The 23,157-nt window shown below is 35.7% G+C and overlaps 1 protein-coding gene across 3 annotated transcripts in view; it reads right to left on the bottom strand.

Moving 5' to 3' along the window:
- Positions 1-4,489: 4,489 nt before the first annotated feature.
- LOC142974011 (uncharacterized) overlaps positions 4,490-23,157 on the bottom strand; it is a 131,678-nt gene continuing 113,010 nt past the window's right edge. Inside the window, exons 6-11 of one of the 3 annotated variants that reach the window (XM_076116099.1) lie at positions 11,007-11,145; positions 10,675-10,818; positions 8,481-8,660; positions 7,149-8,271; positions 6,303-6,891; positions 4,490-6,224 (exon numbers count right to left, since the gene is read on the bottom strand). In XM_076116099.1, coding sequence (XP_075972214.1) covers positions 5,046-6,224; positions 6,303-6,891; positions 7,149-8,271; positions 8,481-8,660; positions 10,675-10,720 — 3,117 coding nt within the window. In that variant the 5' untranslated portion in view covers positions 10,721-10,818; positions 11,007-11,145 and the 3' untranslated portion in view covers positions 4,490-5,045. The remainder of the gene's footprint in view (positions 6,225-6,302; positions 6,892-7,148; positions 8,272-8,480; positions 8,661-10,674; positions 10,819-11,006; positions 11,146-23,157) is intronic. The other 2 variants (XM_076116098.1, XM_076116100.1) reach the window with 2 other exon arrangements.

Raw genomic sequence — 23,157 nt, 5'->3', positions numbered from 1 at the left:
AACCAGTAGTTTAAGAATGACAACTTGTTAAAGTTTTGAATTTTGTCACTCACTGACTCACCGATCATCAAAAGTCTAAGGTACTTCTATCAGACATAGAAGCCTCTAATTTAGAATACAAATAGGGTTTTGTGTTTTAACCATGGGAAAACTTCAATATTTTCTAATTTCAGTCCAGTTTTCCAAATACATTAACTGCAGGAATAACTTTGTAATCCCATATAAATGTATAGGATTACAAGGTTACATTTGCAGTTAATGAATTAATAATTATGTATTGTATTGTAGTATAATAGAAAATAATAGGTGTATGTATATAGGTACCTACTATATGAGGCATAACTTAATAAGGGTGTTTAGCCCATGAAACTGAACAACATTCCCATTGGAAATTATGTTAAATTATGAAAAAAAAAGTCTTTCCATACAATTTGGCTTATGTTCGCTTTACAAAAAGAAGTGAGATGCCATCAAAAGCATCCTGTAAAAAACCTCAAGTCTTGCTGCCGTAAAAAGTTGTGAGATCTATGTAATACCAAGTCGATTAATCTATTTAGCATCTACTTAAAGGACTTTCTGTCTTAAGTTATTAAGTGATTATCATGCCAATATTAAAAATATTTGACGATTAAAACAAATAAATCGACTTGGTCATCGTACTAACAATTGTGACTTTTGTGTTTTTATAAAGTGACTGATGAAGATGGTGGTGCAATTTATAATTAAAAAAAAATGATCTCAGTAGTGATCTCAGACTGAATGTTATGTCATTAAGATTCTCTTTAATTTTCTATGGTCGGCACTACGGAGCCTATTATTTTTTTTAATTTTCAATAAAGACTGATTCAATAATAATTGATTTCATTTATTTGCGTGCATAATACAATGCATAACTATACCTGTTTTTATTATTTTATGTCAGTTACGAAAAGAGGTTTGGGGTAATCTTAATAACTAAGATACAATTTCCATAATCACAAATGTAATTAAATAATGCTTAGGTAAATTTACTTGGTTTATTTTCAACTACCAGATCTGTTTAGATCAATTTTCTTGTTTCAAATATCTAAATCAATTAACTTTATCTATTTTTACAAGTTATAGATGTTCTTCAGTTATTATTTAGATAATTTTACCTGTTTTTTAAATCAGGTAAATTGTATCTAACCGACATAAACCGGTGTTTATAAAAGAGTCTGGTGTCTGATTTTGACATATGAAATAGCTATGAAAAAATGATTTCTTTGAGTGTTAACATCATTTTAATCGAATGAGTAAGAGAATTTTAATGAATTTTTTAAAAAAAATATTAACTTTATATCACTCTCCTGTAAAGTTTACTCAGTGTCGCTTAGTAAGGATTGCCTTTCAAGCGTCGATATATATATCAATAGATGTATGAATAATGAAGCAAAATAAGTTTGCAGGGAGAGTCTAGCAGCGTTCACTGTTTTCTGCATATGGGAAAAGGTGTGATTTTATGTATGTACTCACATTATGATGTATAACTTTACTTTTAAATAGAATGTTCTAAGATAAATAAATAGCAAAAAATAAAAAATACATATCCTCAGTATTTGTGTTACAATTTTCTAAACGTTTTAATCTACATAAAGTCCTCTGCAATTTTTATTATGCACGCTAGAAGTCTTCATATAGAGGCACATTGTCAATTTGCATGACAGTATGGGCGGCGGCTCGAGCCGCGGCCGGTGCATGCTCAAATGAAATTATTCCCCCGTCCCTCTCGCCATCGGACGATAAGCCGATTTCATCTAACCTCGTTCAATCAGCTAGCACTGAAACTGACCGCATTCGCACAGATTTTCATTAGAATAGACAGGACTTTTGTTACTGTATTTAACTAAAACGAAAATTAACGAAATTTGAACTAAAAGACTTCTATGAAATATCAGATTTCTATGGTTTTAGGTAGACAAGAGTAAATAGCCACTCACTTTAAAGGCGCTGAAAATTTCGTACGTAAACTGTAAAGTGTACAAAGAGACTTATTTGGAGAAGTACTTACGCATCAAACATTATTCAGCATTCCTCGTTATGGGAATATCAGTTTCGCGAAGGTATCGAACCTATGACACCAAGTACTGTGGTGGTGGTGCTGTGACTTCATTTAGTCCGTTTGAGAACAATACTTCCATATTTTTTTGTTTTTCCAGCTTTCACGTAATTTGGAAAATGTTCGATCCCGTTGAGGCAGTTCTAACAAAAACCCTAATAACTAACCTCGTTTGAGAATAAAATGCCAAAACCGATCTTCTGATTGGCTCACATAATTTATTGCCATTTAGACAAAATATTAATTAAAATTATTATTAACTCTACAATGAATAGGAACAAACGGCGAGATTCAGATACACAGCGGTACAAAGTCTGCATAAGCCCATGCAGATTTATATTTCAATCGGATCGTAGCTGCAATGAATTAGTCTGTCTAGGCTGGGATTTAAAATCGTTTTATTATTTCTAATAACTTTTTATTTCTGGTGTTAAAAAATAGTAAGTTTAAGTGTGCAGATATACTTTTATAGTGTGACGATATTTACTTTTTAAGATGACATTAAAGCCCTTCCCTTGCTAAAGCAATCATAGGTACCTACAGTCTATTAACTTTGTATGTAGGTCGATGCGTATTATTTTCTTTTACTTTTGAATATAAATATGTCCAACAATCATGAATCGTTATACGTACTTATATTGTGAGAAGAAGTAGAGCAAACACTGTAAAAGAATTCAGAAAACATTCAGCACAACATCAAACTCGAACACACAAAATCTAACGACAGTTCCTTCCGCCTCTTTCACATGAATGCGAAATATTGTGCTTAACGTCTTAGAAGGAACACACAATATCATAATGTGAAAAAAATGTCCATGAGATTGTTCGTCTCAACAAAATATGATATTATATATTGTACTACATATTGTAGACTCTCTAAAAGTGTTTGTTTGACACACTGGGAGAGGTGCACGTTTTATATTTTTGCAACAGCAACGCACACACTGTGGCCAGAGCTTCTAAAAGGATAGAAAAATATACCACGGAACATTATTTGCTTTGTTCTTGGCTGAAGGTTTTTGTACGAGTAAATTCGTTTATTTCTAACTTTTTGTGTTATGTTTGACGAACAAAAATATAGTATATTTGTTGCATTAACTTAATAAAACATACCTACATCGAAAGTTATCGAAACTTACTTTATAATGAGCCTATTGGTGTCCCACGACATGCATTTGCATTTTCATATACAAAAGCAGTACGCTTTTGTATATGAAAATAGTGGTCTAATTTCATCTTTCGTAAATTTTGAACACAAATGAACGCCTCATTTCAATTGGTACTTACATCAAACAAAACGTACGTATAGTTAATTCGAATCACATGTAGGTCAACATGAATAGGCATAGATGGATTACTGACAAAGGTTTGAGGCCTGATAACATGACGTGTCAGACAATGGCCGTCATCGACAAACCTCTATCAATATCTCTGTATAAATATAGATTTAGGTATGAAATTATTATGAATAGATGTCTGGGAGTATTCAACCCTTCGGTGCTTGTATTCTCATACATATTTGATGTGTTACTCAGTTATTTAAATAGCGCCACAGTTTTACGTCATAGAGATAACGAGTCTGATGTACTAAATTCAACTATCGCTGTATATGTATATATGAAAAATGTTCTCATTAAAAATGCAGAAGTTCAATAATAAGATGCAGTTAGACGACTTGGTCTTTGAAGCTTCATTACATTTAATCTTTGCAATTGTCTAGTTTGACAGGCAAGATCTTTTTAAGTTCGTAAAAGTCTAAATCAATAAGTAATCCGTTACGGCAAACGAGGGTTTGATTGACTAACAAAAAATATGGTCGTTTATCGTTCTGGAACTTGCTTTTTCTTTCTGCAACTTGCGTAATTAATAGTCTTTCAATTGATTGACAAACCGTAGCATAGTTTTGTGTATGATATTCCACGCTGATTGTGCAAGTTCGATTCGATTCGATTGCCATTGTTTATTACCATAGAGTGTGAACATTTACGTAAGCATCATACATATTGTCTATTGCAATCTAGTTTTGATTGTGCCGATTTCTGATGGCATTTTATTATTGCGAATTAATAAAAATTGTAAAGATTCAAGGTTTACTTATTAAGTTTACAAAACATCTTCCATTAATCTTAGTTTCATAAGCTGTAAGGCTTTATTTCGGCCCTTCTTAGTACAAAATGACTTTAATTAAGATATCATGGGAAATATACCTTTCACCTCCGTGAAATATTAGACCTTGGATTTGTTACGAATTTGATATTTTTGTGAAGTGTTTGTGTTTGTGTGATCAGCAAATTTCACACCATCCAGGTGTGATGTGATGAATGTATATTAATTAACAGTCATTACATTGATTGATAATGAGGATTAGTACCGAAGTTTCTTATTGGCTGCAAGGAAAAAATGAAGCAACAATTGTTTTATGTTATTTGTTTAATAGTATAGAACCCATTTATATTAAGGAGTAAATGTACAAAAATATAAAATACATTTAGGGAAGCTATCTACATCTATAGCTATTGTATATGCCTAATATCAATTATAATTATGTACAATAGTACTATGTAGTTATAAATAATAATATTTACAAAGCAATCACTGAATACAGAGTAAATTGCGTTATATGTCTATTAAAGATAGGTAAACATTACCTCGACGTACAACACGCCGTACGCTCGTACGAGCTCGTACGGTTTACTACTAACGCACCGCTGGCGCTCAGCTCACTAAACTTTATAAGAAATACAACTTCAGAGTTTTCATGTTTTCACAAAGGCTATAAATCCCAACGTTCTGCTGCTTTTGCACTGTTTACTGTTCACCTACTCGCAATATAGTTTATCACGTGCACTACAACAACGCATTCACATTTTAAAGTTTCGTTTCCGTGAAGTTACGATATTATCACACACACAGGTGAACACTATATTCAACGTACACTCCGCGGCATTGATTTTCCTATATTTTCTTCTTAACCTACGTAGGGGAAGGGTGCGAATGGCGACGGGAAGTATCCTGGGAAGCCGGGGGCGACGCTCGGCTGCACCGGAACCGATGATGTTACGTATGACGTCAGCACCGTTGGCACAACTTTGGTGGTGAACAGGGTGGTGTACACTGTCTTCGCACCGAATGTCAACTTCAACACTTGACTGTTAGTAGCTGTAACCTCTGTGTTCACCACAACAGGTGTAGAAGTCACCGAGAATTGTTGAGGGAACAGCGGGTTAACCGTCTGCAGCGGAAGTGCCGGTAGACTACTGGTTCCAATCTCGTATTCAGTTTTGGTAATAGTGGCAACCGGTCTAGAGATAGTGCTGTGAGTCGTGGTTTTGCCGTCAAATACCGGAATTACGTGAGATTCGTAAATTGTTTCCAATTTTAGTACTGGCTTAGAGGTAGTTACGACATCTGGGATCTGAGCAGCGGCCGCAGGGTTCAGCAGTCTCAATAGAGCAAGTTGTTGAGCTTGTTCCGGAGTTAGCGCTGGAGTTGGTGGATGTGGGGACTCGGTCACATGGTTCTTGCTTTGTGCCTTCTTTAATCTCAAGTAATTGTCTGCCAGCTTGTACTTGTCTACCTCGGTAATATCAAAGTCTGATCCAATACTAGCCAGATCTAGCTCAGGTGGGAACACTCTTCGCGGAACTCCTTCCTCATCCTCGTTGCTGTCTCCAAAATCTAATTCCAAGTGAAGTTCAGATCCCGCTTCATCAAGACGGCTGTTAAATTCTTTCAAAGTTTTGCTCGGGATGAATTGGAAGAAGTCCATTGGTGGCAAGGTTTTCGTCGCTGTTACTAATCTTGTGACTTGGTAAGTCTGGATGAAGGTTAAGCTACTAGTCATGTTCACGTCTCTCACTACGGGCAAAATATGTGTCTTCAACATATTTTGAGTTGTGCTGAATGTTTCCGTTACAGTTTCTAGCGGGGGAGTTTCCATATCTGAAGTTAAAGTAATAGCAGGTAATGTTGCAATGCTCGAATCCAACAGAGCATGATCCTTCTCGTAAGGAGATGGTGTCGCTAAAATATTCTCTGTCAACGGTTCGTTGAGAGAAGCTTGCGAGTTTGTTACTAGGGTGGGTTCTATACGTTTTTCTATTGTAGAAGTTACAGTAATAATACGAGTATTTTTGACACGTCCAACCTGCAAGTATAAAAAACATTATTATTTTTTTGTAGTTACATGGAATACACACACAAAATATAGTGTAGCAATAATTACCTGGAAGGTGTAAGGGGTCCTGATAGTAGCAATCTCATAATATACATCTCGGAAATCAGCAGGGGTTGAAATCTCTACTTTCAAAGTCTCCACTGGGGGCGGCTTTTCAATAGAGTTGTCATCGGCATCATTTTCAAGGAGAGTACCAGGACCACTCTGTGAACCTGATAGTTCTAAATCATTATCAGACCTTGCTTGAGGAGATATATCATTATATTGCGTATCTTCAATAAGCGGGTTTGGATTTGGCGTAGTTTGCTGCTCGTCTTCGCCGTTAATCTTACGAATCGTCACTTTAGGCTTAGGACTTGTTTTGTATTGCCACCGTCCTGATCCTGGTGAGCGGTTCAACTTAAATTTATACACACTGGTAGAGGCGGATGGGGTCACTTGTTCCACAGGGGTGGGGTTAACCCGTGGTTTGAATCCGCGTTTAGACTGACTGTCGTTGTTGCTCGATGGTGTCACAGTCGTCTTGTGTCCGTTTCTGTTGTTCTTCCTCCTGTTGGAATACGACGGTGTCGAGGTTTCACTGAAAACAGAGACGGTTGCCAGTTGAGGCGAATTCACGGGTCGACCAAATCGAGTACTGAAAAGAAAAATAGTTACAATTGCCGAGGATCATAATCATATCTCTTGAATAAGAACTATGGATTCGGTCATGGTATGAAAGTAAATAAGTAGTATATGATAGAGAGAATGAAACATTCAATTATAATTATCTTGGTTATCATGCAGTCATGCATATGTTAGATATGATAGTCGGCAATAGAACGATTTTGATGGTTGTGTAGATATGGTAGGGTCTACACGAGCGATACATGCACTGTAGTTAAAAATACTTACCTCTGAGTCCGTTGTTGATGGGAAGCGTTACGGTTCTTGAATTTCTTGCCTTGACTGGCAGGAGTGTTGTTATGATTATCATTTTCAGCGTTATTGTTATTATTATTATTGTTGTTGTTTTGTGGCCTGTGACGATTTTTGAAAGAACCTCCTCCGTTATTCTGCCTACGTGTAGTTTTACCAAAATTGCTTTCATCGTCAGCAACCGATGGTGTTGGTTCTAAGTTGTGCCTGTGATTCTTAGCAATAGAAGGAGCTACAGTTTTCAGTATTCTGTGAGTAGGGCTGGGAGATATTTTGCCTCTGTGTCCACTAGGTGACTGAAGCACTTTAGAATTGCTGTTTAGAACTTGAGCGTATTTGCCTGAAATGTATGTTCCGATGACGCTAGTTTCATGTACGGTTGTGAGTCCATCTTTCACAATAGTGCCTCCGAGAGTAGTCACAAGTCCAAGAGGATGATCGTCATCATCATCAGGGGGTGGGGTCGGTTGGTGCCTGTTCTTATGAACATGCTTAGGTTTCTGTCCAGGCGATTTTGATGGACGAATGTTAATTACTTTGTATGTTTCTTCAACGAACTCAGAAGGTTGACGGGACAAGAAATCGTATTCAGGCTCGGCAATGTTGTTGTTCGTAATTAGAATAGCTGGTTCATCGTCATTGCTTGATTTTACTTGAACCTTTGAGCTAATAACCGATGCTGGAGGACCTTGTTTAACTTCGACTTTGCTGCTTACAACATTAGTAACAGATTTAATTCCTTCATTCTTCTTGTTTTTGTTCGACGAGTTTTTATTGGATTTCGGAGTAGACTGTTTGGGGGAGCTACTTTCTACAATTTTTGAGGGTCCGGCAACTACTTCTACTTTAGTGATGATTTGTTTTTGTTCTTTTGCGACAGATTTGGGTGCGTTTGGTGCTTTGTTGTCTTTTTTCGGTGGGGAAGAGACTACAGAGATGGCGCTAGATACGACTGCGGGGGCGGCGGGCTTGTTAGTTTTGTCCTTATCAGATATCTTGCTCGGTTTGATTGCCTCGGGCTTGACACTGGTCACTGATGGCGGTGGAGGCTTAGTTTCTATTATGTTTTCTTGCACTGACTTTTCAGTTTTCGGTGGTTCTGAAAACATAAGAAAAAAATATTGTGAGTTGCAATTTCTCTTTTATGATAGAGATACGCTTACTAATACTTATGAAGGTTAAGCAAAGATGTAAAAAAAATTAAAGCGTGTTACTAGAGCGTAACATTTACAGCCTAATAAGAGAGCCAGACTATAACAGGGATTTATTTTTATAGGAATTCGTAACCAAATAAAACAAAGAATCGACCTGGTGGCGGTGCAGACTGCGGAGAGAAGACCATCACAGTATTGCCAATAGTCGTGGTGAAGTCTAAGAATCCATAGACGGTTTGCGTGAGGTAATTGCCGGCTGGTGCGGGTGCAGGCGCTGGGTTCACTGGGTTTGGATTACCACCATACACGGGTCCATCAGCTAATACGATGCAATCTGAAAGAAATATTTAAATTATAATAAGTTTTTTGTACTGTTTTTACAAAGTCGGCGTATTGATCGATATTGTTTAGCAACTTTTATCCTTAACACTAATGCTCTTAAAACTGCCTTAACATAATTAAATATACTCAAAGTATAGACGTATAATATACTTGGTGCTAAACCAGTAAAGTTTACTCGTCATCTTCATAACCAGTTTCAAAATTCGGGCTTTATTCAAAGCATCTTTGTAACTAAAAATAAATCCCCTTTACATTGTGTTCGTTGTCAAGATCACTTATGAGAGTTTTATGTCTAAAACTCAGAACAGAATGTATTGATAAAGGCAAAAAGTCAGAAATGGCGTTACTTCAATCCCATTGGCTGTCAAATGATCTGTGCGAGTACCTTCATATGGCCTAAAAAGAGAGGGTGTTTACAAATAAAATCGTACGTGAGATATTTCTGTAGTTAGCTTAATGACTTGTTAAGAAAGTGTCGATATGAAAACGAATGAGTTTGCATATTACTTGTGTGTTGAGATTAAGGGCCTATTTTTAGAGTGGAGCTTTTAAAAATCATTAAGTAAGTAATAGTCGGACATCTATCGCGTGAATTAATGATTTTTAGGATATAATTTCTAATTATATCAGAGCATTGAAAGTAGAGTTGAGTCGGTATGTGTCCCAGAAGACTATACGTACAAGTAAATATATTCAGTTGTTTTTATTCAATCATGCTAATTCACTCTTTGTGCAGTTTGCAGCCATATCGCCAAAACTATGCTTGATTAAGATTAAACACTCCAAGTAAAGTGGGAAAGAAGAATAGTTTGTGTTTATATGTTCACTAAAACAAAGAGTATTGGGAACGAGGGGTTTTTCCTCAACATAGATTCAATCTCTACAAAAAGGTTTCAGCTGAACAATGTTTTAACGGTAATGTGTCACTAACGACAAATTAAATTGTATGGGGTTGCTTCGTAAGGGTAAAGATCGCTTCTGATAGAAAACACACTGAGTATTTTAACGCTTTACCTAAAACCCATTTTGTTTTACGTTTTCGTTTTAATGGCTCAAATTTGATACTTAAAAGCCGCTGCTTATGTTCGGAAAAGCTGCATAATGTTCAATAAAGTACGATAACTGGATCGCTGTAATGTGTAACAATGTGCATAAAATTTCCATAGCGCCTTTCGCATTGGAAAGTAAGTAACAAATTCCAGGATTGTGTCGCTATATCCTTGTTACTTCCGCGCCATTTGCCAGCAAGTGGGCTGAGATAGTCCACCTTAGATACGGATCGGGGCCCTCTTGCCTCTTGCGCCCTCCACTATTCCAATCTATGTACTTTCAATTACTTTGGCCCAAACCTTTCTGTATTTTTTGTCCTTCAAATACACGTTCACACATATTCTCACGAGCTTTTTACTCGGTAATCCTTATTCATGAGTTTTTCGTATTGACATGTTTACCCTATTTACGCATTCTGTACGTTCCATTCAAACTTTTTCAAATGTATTTACAAGAGTAATATGAATTTATTGGAATATTTTTGTCATAGAAAATGTTTGTGTAGAAATATTTTGTAAATAAATTTAGCTGAATACACTCCTGTGATACTGTTTGAGGAATTTTCGATATTAATTCAGATATTGGAATAGTTTTACCTATAGTTTGCCTTTTATTACTTGAGAAGTTGTTACATAAATAGTAGCTCATAAATCCGGAGCGGTAAGAGGGGTGACTTTAGTTTTAGAGAGAGCAAAGTGTAATTTGTCACGGTACCCAGAGTTTTGAGTTTTAATACATTTACAAATAAAAACATCGTCGATGTGTTAAACGTAGAGGGTATGTTGATAAAGCTTTGTAATTTATAAATTGACTGTAATCTGCATTGAAATCTTTATGTCAGTACATATAAAGACTACATAGCAAACAATTAAACGGATGATACCATATTTGAAAATGTTGAGAAAATATATTTCGTAACAATAGCGATGATTATAGAGGCGACCATAGATACTTACACAAGTGGGCGGTGACCGCCAAAACGGCAATTAGTCTTCGATCCATGGCTAACAACACTTAGTACAAACAGCTAGATATTAGTTCCAAGCTTCGTGTTTCAGACAGACGCCAATTTCACAAGATAACCGCATTCTTGGTTAAACCTGCAACAAACAAATACAATTATTGAGCATTCCAACTAAATATAATATAAACACAACACAATTTACTACAGATTCAATAAATTCATTACTTCTTATGGTCTCCAAAACAAATATTTGCATATGTAAATAACAACAATACGACAGATATTCATAATAAATAATAAATAAGTGTAAAGCTCCGTACTCACACAGGGTTTTACTCGATCGAGCTAAACTGTCGAGTAAAACCCATGGCATGGGCTTTCGTCCACACATTCAGCATTTATCTATCGAGTGAGGCGCACCGTTCAGTATTCACCGGTCCGTTCGAGCCAAAGGATGTCTGTGCTACAAAGGAAACGGTGGCTGTATTTAGCAAGTCTCGCAGTTCTTAATTATAAAAGAATTAAAGAAAATGAAAGAAACACCTTTGGAATAAACTCGTAAATCCATTTTTTTATTCTACACGTGTTTTCAGGACGATCATCAATGGCGGACTGACGCTCGAATCGCGCCACTCGCGGTTACGTACACACGCTTAAGTCAAGCTCGACGGCTCGCTTCGAGTAAGTGCGAAGGAAATTAGTTTTATTTAATTCCATCGAGCCGGCTCAATGCGAGCCTTCGAGCTGTGAGTTTTGCGGTCCACACATTGATTTTTACTTGAATTCGAGTAATACTATCGAGTAATACCGTGTGTGAGTACCCAGCTTAACAAATTCAACGTTCCACGACTATAAATGGCACATAACAACACATTATAATGTAACAAATAGAGTTAAGGGACGGTAAACGTTTCATAAATGTCTTGTATGATTCACGCGTAGACGGGCACATTTATCATGTTAATTTCCATATGAATGAATACGAAATCAACCTGTATACCGCATCGTACCGACGGACAAAATAATCACTCGATATGCAAAACGTCAGGCGGCGCGTGGTCGCGCTTCTCATTTCAGCGGTCGACCGATTTCATTGCACAAAACCAATACAGATTTTAATATAAACATATTTGGTCGATTGCTCATTGCTTCCGTAATTATTATGGCATTCCGAACCCATTAAAACGTTGTCATATTAATTCAATTCGACAGCATTTTATTGACCCTTTAATTTACCCATCTGTTGGAGACGTTTTTTGTATTTCATTTCGATTTGTTTACAATTTGGTTTTGTTTAGCAAATTAATATATGTTTTTGTTTAAGTCATAAAGCGTTGTAGTACATTTAAGTCGTTGCCTGTTTATAAGGCTGTATAATTTACGATGTTCCCAATGATTGCGGTTGGCAATTCACGATTGGCATCCTTTGTGGAGCTCTGGCATTTGGAGGCGCAATTCGAGGGCCTAATCTTGAGGTCGCTAACATTAGTCAGAGAATTCTTAGACAGTTTAGGTGTCTGCTGACTACTGTGTTACATGAATAATGGTCGGAATTACTTTAAATGGAATATTCAGTAGCTTTTATGTATAAAGTCATTACAAATTGAAAACGCCGTCTAATTCCAATTCCTTAGCCCGTCGGTGCATATGTAATTAAGGGCATGCCACCGCTCTCAGCGTGACGTCTCTTCCAGACTTAATTATACGTATATGTGTAGTGGGATGCGTCCAAGCCAAATTCCCCGGCAGATTGGCATCCATTGTGCCTACCACGGGAGCAGACAGTCCTGCATAGCGGAACGTATTGAAACCATTTGAATGCTTAGTGAGTTCCGATTGTAGGCACCGAGAGCATTGCAATGTGTAAGAGAATTTATAGAGAGTATTATTATGTACGGGTTGCAGGGCAAAGGACTTCACCGGGTGGATTGTGCACAGTCAACCGTTTGGATGCTATTCGGAATTTTACTTTGTGACATTCGTTTGTAAGTTCCTCTATGAGACGAGCATTCTCGTAGATGTTTAAATGAAATCGTACTTAACGTTGTTACATCTAAGTATTTACTTTGATGTCTCAATATGTCCAGCAATAAATGTTTGTTAAATATTTATTTTTGTGACAGATCAAACGTAATCCTCGAAGTAAATGAACTATGAGGTGTATTATGAGACATGAATAACAGGTATTACGTTTTCGATCATAAGACAGGACTCAGCCGCTGAAAGAGCGTGGCTCCTTTGTGTCGCTATTGAGGGTTTAATATAGGATAGTGGGGGTGTTGTATGTGCGCGTGAATGGCGGGTGTGTGGCGCGTGAGTGTGTGTGTGCGTGTGTGAATGGGGCCGGTATGCAAGTGTTTGCTCGCGAGATGGCGCGGTGATGGAGCGGTGATGTTTGTGGCTCCCACCCGTCTGGAACTATTCAGCCGATGCTCCTATACACGGTAGAGTTGGCATACACGTGGCGGCAGGTAAAATGTTTTAAATAATATGATTTTGTTTTATACTTAGGTAACTTTTGACTGTCTATTATTATTGGTCGATAAACTTAAATTAGTGCCAAAAAATAGGGCCAAAAAGCTCTTTATTTTTTAGTCCCTTGAAATACATAGGCATTTTAAATCCCCAAACAAAATTCTGGGCTACTAAATAACTGAAAAACTGAAGACAGAAAAAATACACCCCAAAACTGTCTTTCCAATCCGAGACTGCCAAAATAACAAAAAAAAACCGTAGCAAAAAGTTTTGTCTACTGATTACTTAACAACCGGAACTAGAGTCTCAGTGCAAAGTGTATTTACTTAATAGTGACACATGCACACGTAACAAAAACCGGTGTTACTCGAGAAGGTTTTTTCCTATTGTGTATTGTCAAGTAATGGATGGAACTTGTGCTTTCCGGCATTAGTGGTCAGCAAGTGGACAAGGTTGCTTGCTTAATTTTATTTGTTAGTTTTGAACAGGATATGGTAGTAGTATTAGAATTATGCATGTTACTATCATGTCTTTGTTTCTATGCTAATATTTCCGGAGCACTTGCTTCCATAAATTGATTTGTAGCGTGATTCTGTTCAGTCGGTACTGTCGAGTATCGAAATTTTGACGTTTAGAATGTACTGTCAAAATAATTCCTACGACGCCCGTCAGAGGCGCTGATCAAATTTTCATACAAAATTTCTCGATGACAAGCCGGTTGCCGGTAGTCGATAATAGTAGAGAATCGGGATATTGATATACTATCTTAATACATACTTAGAAAGAAAATGTGTCTCGCTACCAAAAAAAAACATCAACAAAAATCGATTGTTTAATCAAGCAAACTCAGCAACAATTTTCATTGCAGCTACTTAAAACAAGGGTGATTTTTTAAAAATAATTGTGTTGGCTGTAAAGGACTTTCGAGCCTAATCGCTTCTGTTAACGGTACAACATGTATCTGACCAAGTAGGCAGCCGGTCGCTTCATCCCTCTATTCAAACAAAATTTAATGAGGCGTACACCTATACACCGCAGTATGCACACTCACACGACCCGTCGGCCTACTCCATCATAATTAATGTGAAACTAAATCAAATATTATTCGCATTGAAAATTAGTTAGGTATACAAACTTTCAATATTAATTTTCATTTATAACTAGCGGGGACCTGCAGTTTTTTTTAATAGAAATAGAGATTCAGGAGTTGATTTCTGAAAGATTAAGTGACAGTGACCCAAGTCTTTAACTATCTTTTCGCAAAATTTTATGAAAGTTGGTTAAGTTCCGTAATCGTAATAAACAGATAGAAATGTATAATTTATAAGTATGGATAATATTGAAGTATGGATAAATTCACATGAATTTTCTGATCGATAGTCACGCGTTGCGCTCATGATATTTCATCAGAATGTAATTACAACAATTATTTCATTATTGCTTGCGGTAATTGTTGCTGTGAAACTGAAAACATATTTTCGATCGGACGTCGATCACGCGGTTTGAAGATGATGATTAAAATTATCCGAGTTTCATTACTGGTGCGACCTCAAAATGGCACACAACAGCTCCAAAACCAATCAATTTCATGGAAGGTAATCCAATGTATGAATTACTTTCTATAATCAACGAACAAGTGAACACTAATGAGTCCTAATTGAATGATGTAATAAACAGAATATAACAATGCAAGGCTAAATTAACGATTTACAGACAAGTAAAAAAATATATGAAGATAGATTTAGATTAATAACTAAAATACTACAGACTTTGTAGTGCTTGTTTTAAGCTGTGTTTATACTTTTATTGCAAGTCATCTCCGGCTATTCGAAATTGAAGAGATCATTTAGATAAGCCATCATATTCATAGCTTCCCGTTCTCGTTAAGGCATTTAGGGGGATGTGCTATGTATGATTTGGAATTATTTCTAGTATCAATAATGTCGAATATAATATATTTCGAAAATTCTTCTTCTCCTTTCGGTCACGCTGTTTTGGGCAATTTTTGTCCGTGTTGTGAATTAATGGTGGTTTTCGTTTTGTTCTACTTAGAGTGTTCTACTTACAATTTAGAGTGAATACTAAAAGTGTTATTTAATTTTATATTTATCAAATGTGTGTTGGTATAAAGGGGACGTAAGTCGGGATTTTCAAGAATGTTTTACGAGTTTCTATTCAGTACAGAAAGTGTAAGCCTCTTTTCAGATTTCCAGATGTCTTCTTATAAAGGATTTAATCCTCACCGTGGAGACGTACGGATGCGCGACAATGCGTCATTTCTTCATTGCTTACCAAGAAAAATGTCTTCAATCCTATTCCTCACCCTTCGATAAAAGTTTTTTTTTATAGATGGGCCACCCTCCCTAAAAGCGAATATTATTATTGCTCAAATAATTCAACAGGGAAAAACTATTTTGTTAGAAGGCTATCGGTATAACGTAGCTAGGAAGGTATGTAAATATTTGGCGATCGTTGTCGGTAAACTAGAGACGAATGTTGTCCGATAATTTATGTTGGCAACCGTGCCTATTGTCGGACAAACAACGCGCAGGCCCGTGGCCAAATTTATATTCCAAGTTTGGACGAACAAGGGCTGCCCACAGAAATGCCCCGCCGACTGAAAGCGATAAAGAACTTAGTAAGCAAAACTGATACAAATGAGCGTAAATAATACAAGGGCGCAAAGTTTATTTGTTTTGCTGGAATGTTTCTATCGCATATGTGAAAAGAAAGTTGAATATACTGATACAGTTTGTATTAGATGCATTTGTAGCGAAGGTTTTTGATTCAATAAAACGCAAGGATACGAGTGAATTCGTAGTCCGCACAGAATATTATGTTAAGTAAACAAGCTCTCGGGGACGAGCACTACGAGTACTGGCGCAGTGCGCTTCTCATTGGGTACTTTACGATTTGCGACTACACAGTGCGCACAAATGCAGTTTTAAGTATACTGAATAAACTATAATGTCCATAACCGACGTGCAAAATAGCTAGCACAAAAAACAAAATAATAGTAATGTCTGCTTGCAAACCATTACTCCTAATTCGTTAACACGGCATGTCCTAGACATGGAAACATTACACGTAATTTGCTTGCAGTTGTGCAGAATTTTAAGTACTCAGTAAATTAACAATTTTGAGTAGTGAATAATCAGTATACATTATATTACCATCAAATTAAGTGCCACGCCTTTGCTACTCTTAAACAATTACTTTTGTGAAGTGGCACTCAAACTTATATTAATACTCTACGAAAAGGAAACGAATATTTCATTTTAATAATCACAAGTCGTAGAAATTCACACGCTGTCGGTTCTAAATCATAGGTTAAGTTGATTTCCGTGTAATAATCTACGCTGCATGCGAGGGCAGGCAACTAGTAGGTAATAAATAATAGTTTAGTGAGGAAAGCTCAATTTTCCAGATGAGACGGAGCCTCGGCTGTAGAGCGCCGAGCCGTTTTGGCTGCATCCCAGACACGTTTTGCATTTTATTCAAAACGTTGACGTGAAGGATAAAGTTTTATTATTTTACTACTTTGACGTGATCTGACTGCACCTGACTGACGGCCGCCTACCTGATGTGATAACATTCAAATTGGGTGAGATGAAAAATGATCAAATTATCATTTTCTATCCTTTGTGAATATTATTCGGGATTTGGGTGCGCTTTATTTTGGAGATTGTAAATGGTAGGGATATCAAATATCATATTGCACGCAGTTGCAAATTATATTATTATTCGGTAATAAATAATTTAAATATAGGTATTGACTATTGATAGATTAATTCGTGTTATGTAGAGTGGTACTAATAATTCAAATAGCTAACATGTAGAATGGAAAGGACCAATGCGTGAACATGTTCAACATACGGAATGACTAATGAATAATTTTACAAATGGTAATTGTTATATTGACTGGTTCTATATAACATGAGCGTTCTAACAGACGTTTGACCTTTGAAATTCCCTTAGCCTTGACGATATATCAACTGCCGCGATTTGTATCGTACGCGCATTTGTATGAGTGATATATCGACGAAAATATATCATTCCAGAACATATTTATTGAAGGCTCTATATTAAAAATTAGTTGAAAGAATTCTCAACTGTCTATTCATTTGTTAGTTTTAATGAACGTTGCCGCCGTTGCAGTAATGAGGCGTAACTATGCCAACAACGTAGTTTTGTTCCTAATTCAGTTATTTTTGGTCTAAAATATAATAATAATTCTAAACATGTGAAATTGCGAAACAGATCGTGGGTAACTTCCTCAATGAGTTGGTTTTAAATGTTCCTTGGAGTTTCGCAAGATTGTTTCGAGGCATTTTGATCAGCATCGTTGTGAGTCATTTGAGGTAAGATGCAAGAGGCGCGATGCAAGAAGGCGTAAATTGTAGGCTTCGAAATTAAAAGCTAGTTTAATGGCACAAAAAGTATCTGTGGAAAGATGAAGAAGTAAGTTGTAATGGAGAGATCCTAACAAGAGCTGTTCTTTAGTTTCTGCTTATACCTGTGCAAAATAAATAACGTACTCTTTTTTAATGTGTGTTCAAAGCCAGAGTTAAAAATACCACCTGTTTATTTTCAGCAATTATATTAAGTAGGAAAGAAAGTGATTTCTGTTTAACTGTTTCAAATTACATAAAATAAATAACTCTAGATTAATAAGTTAACTTATATTATTTGCAGATGCCAGCTTTGGTGACCTCGTGTTTCAAGTCAAAACTGCCTTATTTCTTTATCTGGGATACTAATGTTTAAAGTAGCTTATAAAACAACAATACATACTAACTACCAGATATAACTCGGGTACATTAAGCTCCATATTATTATGTGAAAAACTCTTGATCGACGTAACCTCGGTAAGGTCAGCAGAGGTCAGATTAGTCACAACATTATTTGTTGGGTGGGTCTTACACGTTTATCTGAAATGGTTTGGTAGCTATTATACTTCTTATTCGGATAAGAACGTGGAATTTTATTGTGTCATTATTTTGAGGTTATGTGTCATTGAAGGATTTAAATGGTAAAGTAACTGTAGAGACGGAATGGCTGTCTTTACTTTAAAAATATAATTAGTATTTTTGCTTTGCTAGAAATAATCTCAGTATAATCTTATAACTGCGTCTGTGGCCTATGTATGTCTTAATTTGATCACGTTTTAGACAAAGTCTATCAGGATTTACTATTTTCCATTGGAATATTTTAATCAATAGCCCGTAAAGTACGTTAGCAAGTATAATTTGTAACAATAACAATATTGATACAAAAAATGTATTCACTATCCAAATATACAGGGCAATAATTTCAAACAACATTATTTGCACACTTTCCTCCAAAACAAACAATAGCACAAATATTTTAGCTGAAATTAATTCAGTAGTTGTTTACAAAGCAGACTTATTAAGACAAATAGGTATTCGGAAAATTTGGTGACTGTTTACAGGTTTTTCTTATAAAAGCTATTGGGTATACGAGCACGCGCCAGATAAGTTTATGCATCTGAATATAGCAGCAAGCCCGTGCGTAAGCGCGCACAAAACAATAGACGTTTAAGAAAAGTACTGCTAATGGTAGCGTTACTACAGCGAAGTCTTTTTATACCGTTTACTGCACTCTTTTCTTACGTCTGTTGTTTATAATTTTTGTCTATTTCTCGCAGTGACTTGCTGCTATATTCAGATACTTAAAGTTATCTGGCGCTTACTAAACTGTGTTAGAAAACAGAAGCACCTAGTGTCTAGTATTGTTGGGGCTCGATCGATGGCCGTCCGCGGCCACACTAGACAAAGGACAGGGGAATATTGTTTGTCAGAAAATTTATTATGGCGTGGTTCAGGGGAGGCGCACGATGGAAGTAACACAGCCGATATATCACCGGCCACAGTAACGCTGTAACGGGAACGAACGCAAACATATTTACGTGCTATGTGTCAGTGAATGTGACTATAATATTGAATAGGAATGATGGCTAATATTTGTTTCTTAGTCGGATTGAAAGATTATTATAGAAACTTCTAGAAATGAAGTATTGAATAACTTATCAATTTGAAAATTGTTTTTTTTTCATTTGCTGTCAATTCATCTGTCAGATAAAGCATCTGAAACTTTATATCTAAATCATTTTTTTAACTTATTGCTGTCAATGAGGGTAAGGCTTTGAGTCGACCACGCTGGTCAAATGCGGGGTCTTTGAATGCCTTTAAGAAATGAGTTAAAGAAATTTATGTAATAAAAAGGGAAAAATGTTTTCCTTATTACTTAAAAAAATATCCTACTATTATCCCTATTACGAATTATTTGCGTGTCTACGAGAGTATCCGTTACTTACTGCAACTTGTCACTATCAATAAGGATGTAACTCAAAGGCCTTGAACTTTGAATACGCCTTTAAAATAATGATTAAATCTTTGCAATATATTTAATTCACATTCAAATAATCTAAGAGTACAGTAAGAACTATTTTTGAATAAGTAGGAAAAGGTAATAAAATAATTTTCTGGTTCGTTTGTTGATTTATTATTTTATTATTATTTAGTGCGTATATTATTATTAGAATCTTGTGAAATGAAGAAAACCAAAATGTTGCTGAATTTTTGGTCATTATGTCTTCTTCATGTTCAAGAACCTAAATAATTAGGATTAATTCCAGAAAACAAATAAAATTTAAGGTTCCTTTCAAACTATTCTTCATTAAAACTGCACAAGTGACGTTAAAACTCACTGCTTACGATTAACGAGGACGAAAAACACACTTGGTTAGCGAAATATGAAACAAAAGAGAACAATACATTGTTACATCACTTTCATCGCTTAATAAAGTTTAAAAGCAGTACTGTCTGGAGCCTCATAGTTGCATGTTTACAACGCTATTCAATAAAAGGGAACATCCTAAACAATATTATTATCCGAACAAAGACGTTTAAGGTACCGTCTAGACTAGACGCTCCGGCGCGCCGCCCGCATTCCATTCACACTTCAACGTACCGACATAATAAAGCCTTAGGTGCGAAGTTACTCACTATTTCATACGATAGTAATATATTGCTGCACATCTATCTAATATATAAAATTCTCGTGTTACAATGTTAGTTACCTTACTCCTCCGAAACGACTTTACCGATGTTTACCAATTATATGCATTCAGTCTGAAAATCGGCTACCATTTATTTTTTATACCCTTAAGTGATAAGGGTTATAATTTTTACACCCCAAAACATTGAAAAAGAAATATGTCAAAACACCGTGTGCGGGTCAGCTAGTAATGTATAAGTGTTATAAAAATATGTATGTATTCGACATTATTTATATGCACATACATACACACAAATTCAGTCTCATGTAATAGGCGTCGACACTTTACCAAAGTCAGCGCTACTATTCTGAAACATTATTTTGTCAATTAATATTTTTTTTTACATAAATTAGAAAAGAAACAATAGCTCTTAACTCGACCCCAATCGAGCTTTGAAATCAAGACCTCATGATTGGCTATGTCATAAGTGTATACGACCACTCATGACTAGGCCACAGGCAGTCTACAACGTACCAAAATAATAAACTCTAAGGTGTGAAATAACTGACTATTTCACACAATAATAATACATTGATTATTATTTATTAACATTAATTTACGAATACATTAAAACATGACGCATGACCATTGAGAATTAATTATTAATATTGAAAACAAGCTAAATGGAAATAGAATTTTGTTTACCGTGTTTTGTTTATGTTCATTTTGAAATAGGAAAATGGAAGCCCTGATATTATGGTATTGCGATTCTGCTAAACAAAAGGTAGCTGCAATAATTCGTGAGAGATAAGAACAGACTTCCTTGCAATATTTGTAGAAATCTAAAGTAGATATTTCAGTAACTGATTAACACAAAAGAATAGTTTCAAGAAGTCAAAAATTAAACGATATATTGAAAGATTTTACAAACATACAAATCTTTTAACAAAACCAAACCATACCTGTAACTGTGGATGACACGAAACATTTACGCGTGGGAATCGAACCCACGACATCCGGTTCAGAAAGACGAAGTCGCTGCCAACGCCAGAAGTGATAAGGTCGGCAATATGACTACCTTTTCACAACATACAACAATTTTTCAGCAGTTGAACCATAGTGTTATGTGTGAGCAATTTGCTATAGAAGGAATGCGTGTAAAACGATCATTCACCCCACAGACAAGCATGGGGTCTTCGCTACATTAACTGTTTACTTTATAAGTCAATTCAAGCGAATGGCTACTACGCGACGTGTTTACATCATGTTTTTATGCTTCCCTCCTATTTTCGATGGACGACATCTTTACTTCACAATGTATTTTCTCGTTATATCATAACAATTCGCCGAATAAACTGTTAGACTGGTCACTGTATTTTGAAGGAAAGTCATTGAGGATTACATGGGCTACACGACAGACAGTAAAGTTTTATTTTATATTAATTTGTTTACTATTCTAAAATAGCTGGTTTCAGGGAATATTTTGAAAAGTGTATTTCTCTGTGTTTACAAGTTAGAGTCGAAATAACCAGTGTTGTGTTCGCATCTAAACAATGACTGCAATAAGTGTAAATGTAGCTTAAAACAATTCCATGCGCTGAACTTTGTTTCACAATTGGTGAGAAGCCATTAAGCCTGAGAGGATGGGACGAATTGTCGTAAAAAATAATTAATTAAGCGTCCCCAAATCTGGGCTACGAGGAAGGCTGGCATTCTTTCCACATTAACATTCTTTTAGTGAATTATTCATGTGCATTTAATTGAATAGCATTTAAATTCATTAGTCTTGCTCCACTCTTATCTGGGAAGACTTTTGCCATTATCATTTTGCTCTTCATTTTTCATGGGAGGAGGTGTGTTAAGCCTATACATTAAGCTTTTCCCTTTTCGCGGATATACAAGCATACAACTCGGTAATAAAATTATTAAGGTTGGTTTTACTTATAATAAATACATATACATTTAATCCATAGTTATTATTATATTTCAATAGTTAATTATTACTATTCGTTTCCATGGTAACGCCCCTTCCTGATTATATAGAACCTTCAAGGTGTACAGTAAACTCTTTGTTGTCTAATAGTTCTTACTTGCGTAACTAGATGTCGCTAGTTGTAGATCTGTGAGTATTTAATAGAGCTTTGAGGGGATTATTTTATTATGGAGTAATTTGTTATTATTTAAATAATCTATAACACTGACAATTGACATATTTATCTTGTCGTCCAAAGTTCTTTTAAATATTATTTATAGATTGTTTTACACTTGGATAAGCACGAATGATTTTTTATTTCTTACTTCTCAAGTGTTTGCTGCAAGCTCCTCAAGACGATATCCATTCCATTTATCTGTTTCAACAAAAATTTTGAATTTCAGATCAGTGAGACGCAGACGACGGCATTTAATGGATGAATAATACCATTCTCTAGCAGCATCCGGTAATGGAATCTTGAATATATCTCGGAATTCACATTATTTTGACATTTTGAGTGCCTCACAATAATACAAGACAAGGGGGAATTCGATCTCCATTTTTGTTATTTTCTCACAATTTGTCCGTGAGATGACGTAATGTAGGTAACTAAGTTACAGATGAATAATGACAAGGGAGGTGAGAAAACAACTAAGTTATATCAGCTATCGCAAGTTTGCAGTTAAACAGATGAAAGTTATCGCAAACTATGAACAGATGTACCAGAGATTTGATCATCAATAATAAGTTTTGAAAATACTACATAAATTATATTTGATAATAAATATCCACTTATTGAGACTGAAAGACGTTATAGAATTTAACTGATGTTTCAACGAATAATATTGCCATTTTTTACTGATTTGTCAAATGTGATGTGTTAGAATATTTTTTGTATAAAGTTTTCCGGCTTTAAAAGACTTAAGACATTATATCTATGTAAATTAATGTACCTAACTAACTTTTAATGGTATAAGCTTTGTCGGGTCATGAAAAGTTCTAGTAAA

This window comes from Anticarsia gemmatalis, chromosome 7 (genome assembly GCF_050436995.1).
Source record: "Anticarsia gemmatalis isolate Benzon Research Colony breed Stoneville strain chromosome 7, ilAntGemm2 primary, whole genome shotgun sequence".
Lineage (NCBI taxonomy): Eukaryota > Metazoa > Arthropoda > Insecta > Lepidoptera > Erebidae > Anticarsia > Anticarsia gemmatalis.
The sequence above is the reverse complement of the archived record's forward strand: the minus strand, read 5'-3'. Positions and strand labels throughout refer to the sequence as shown.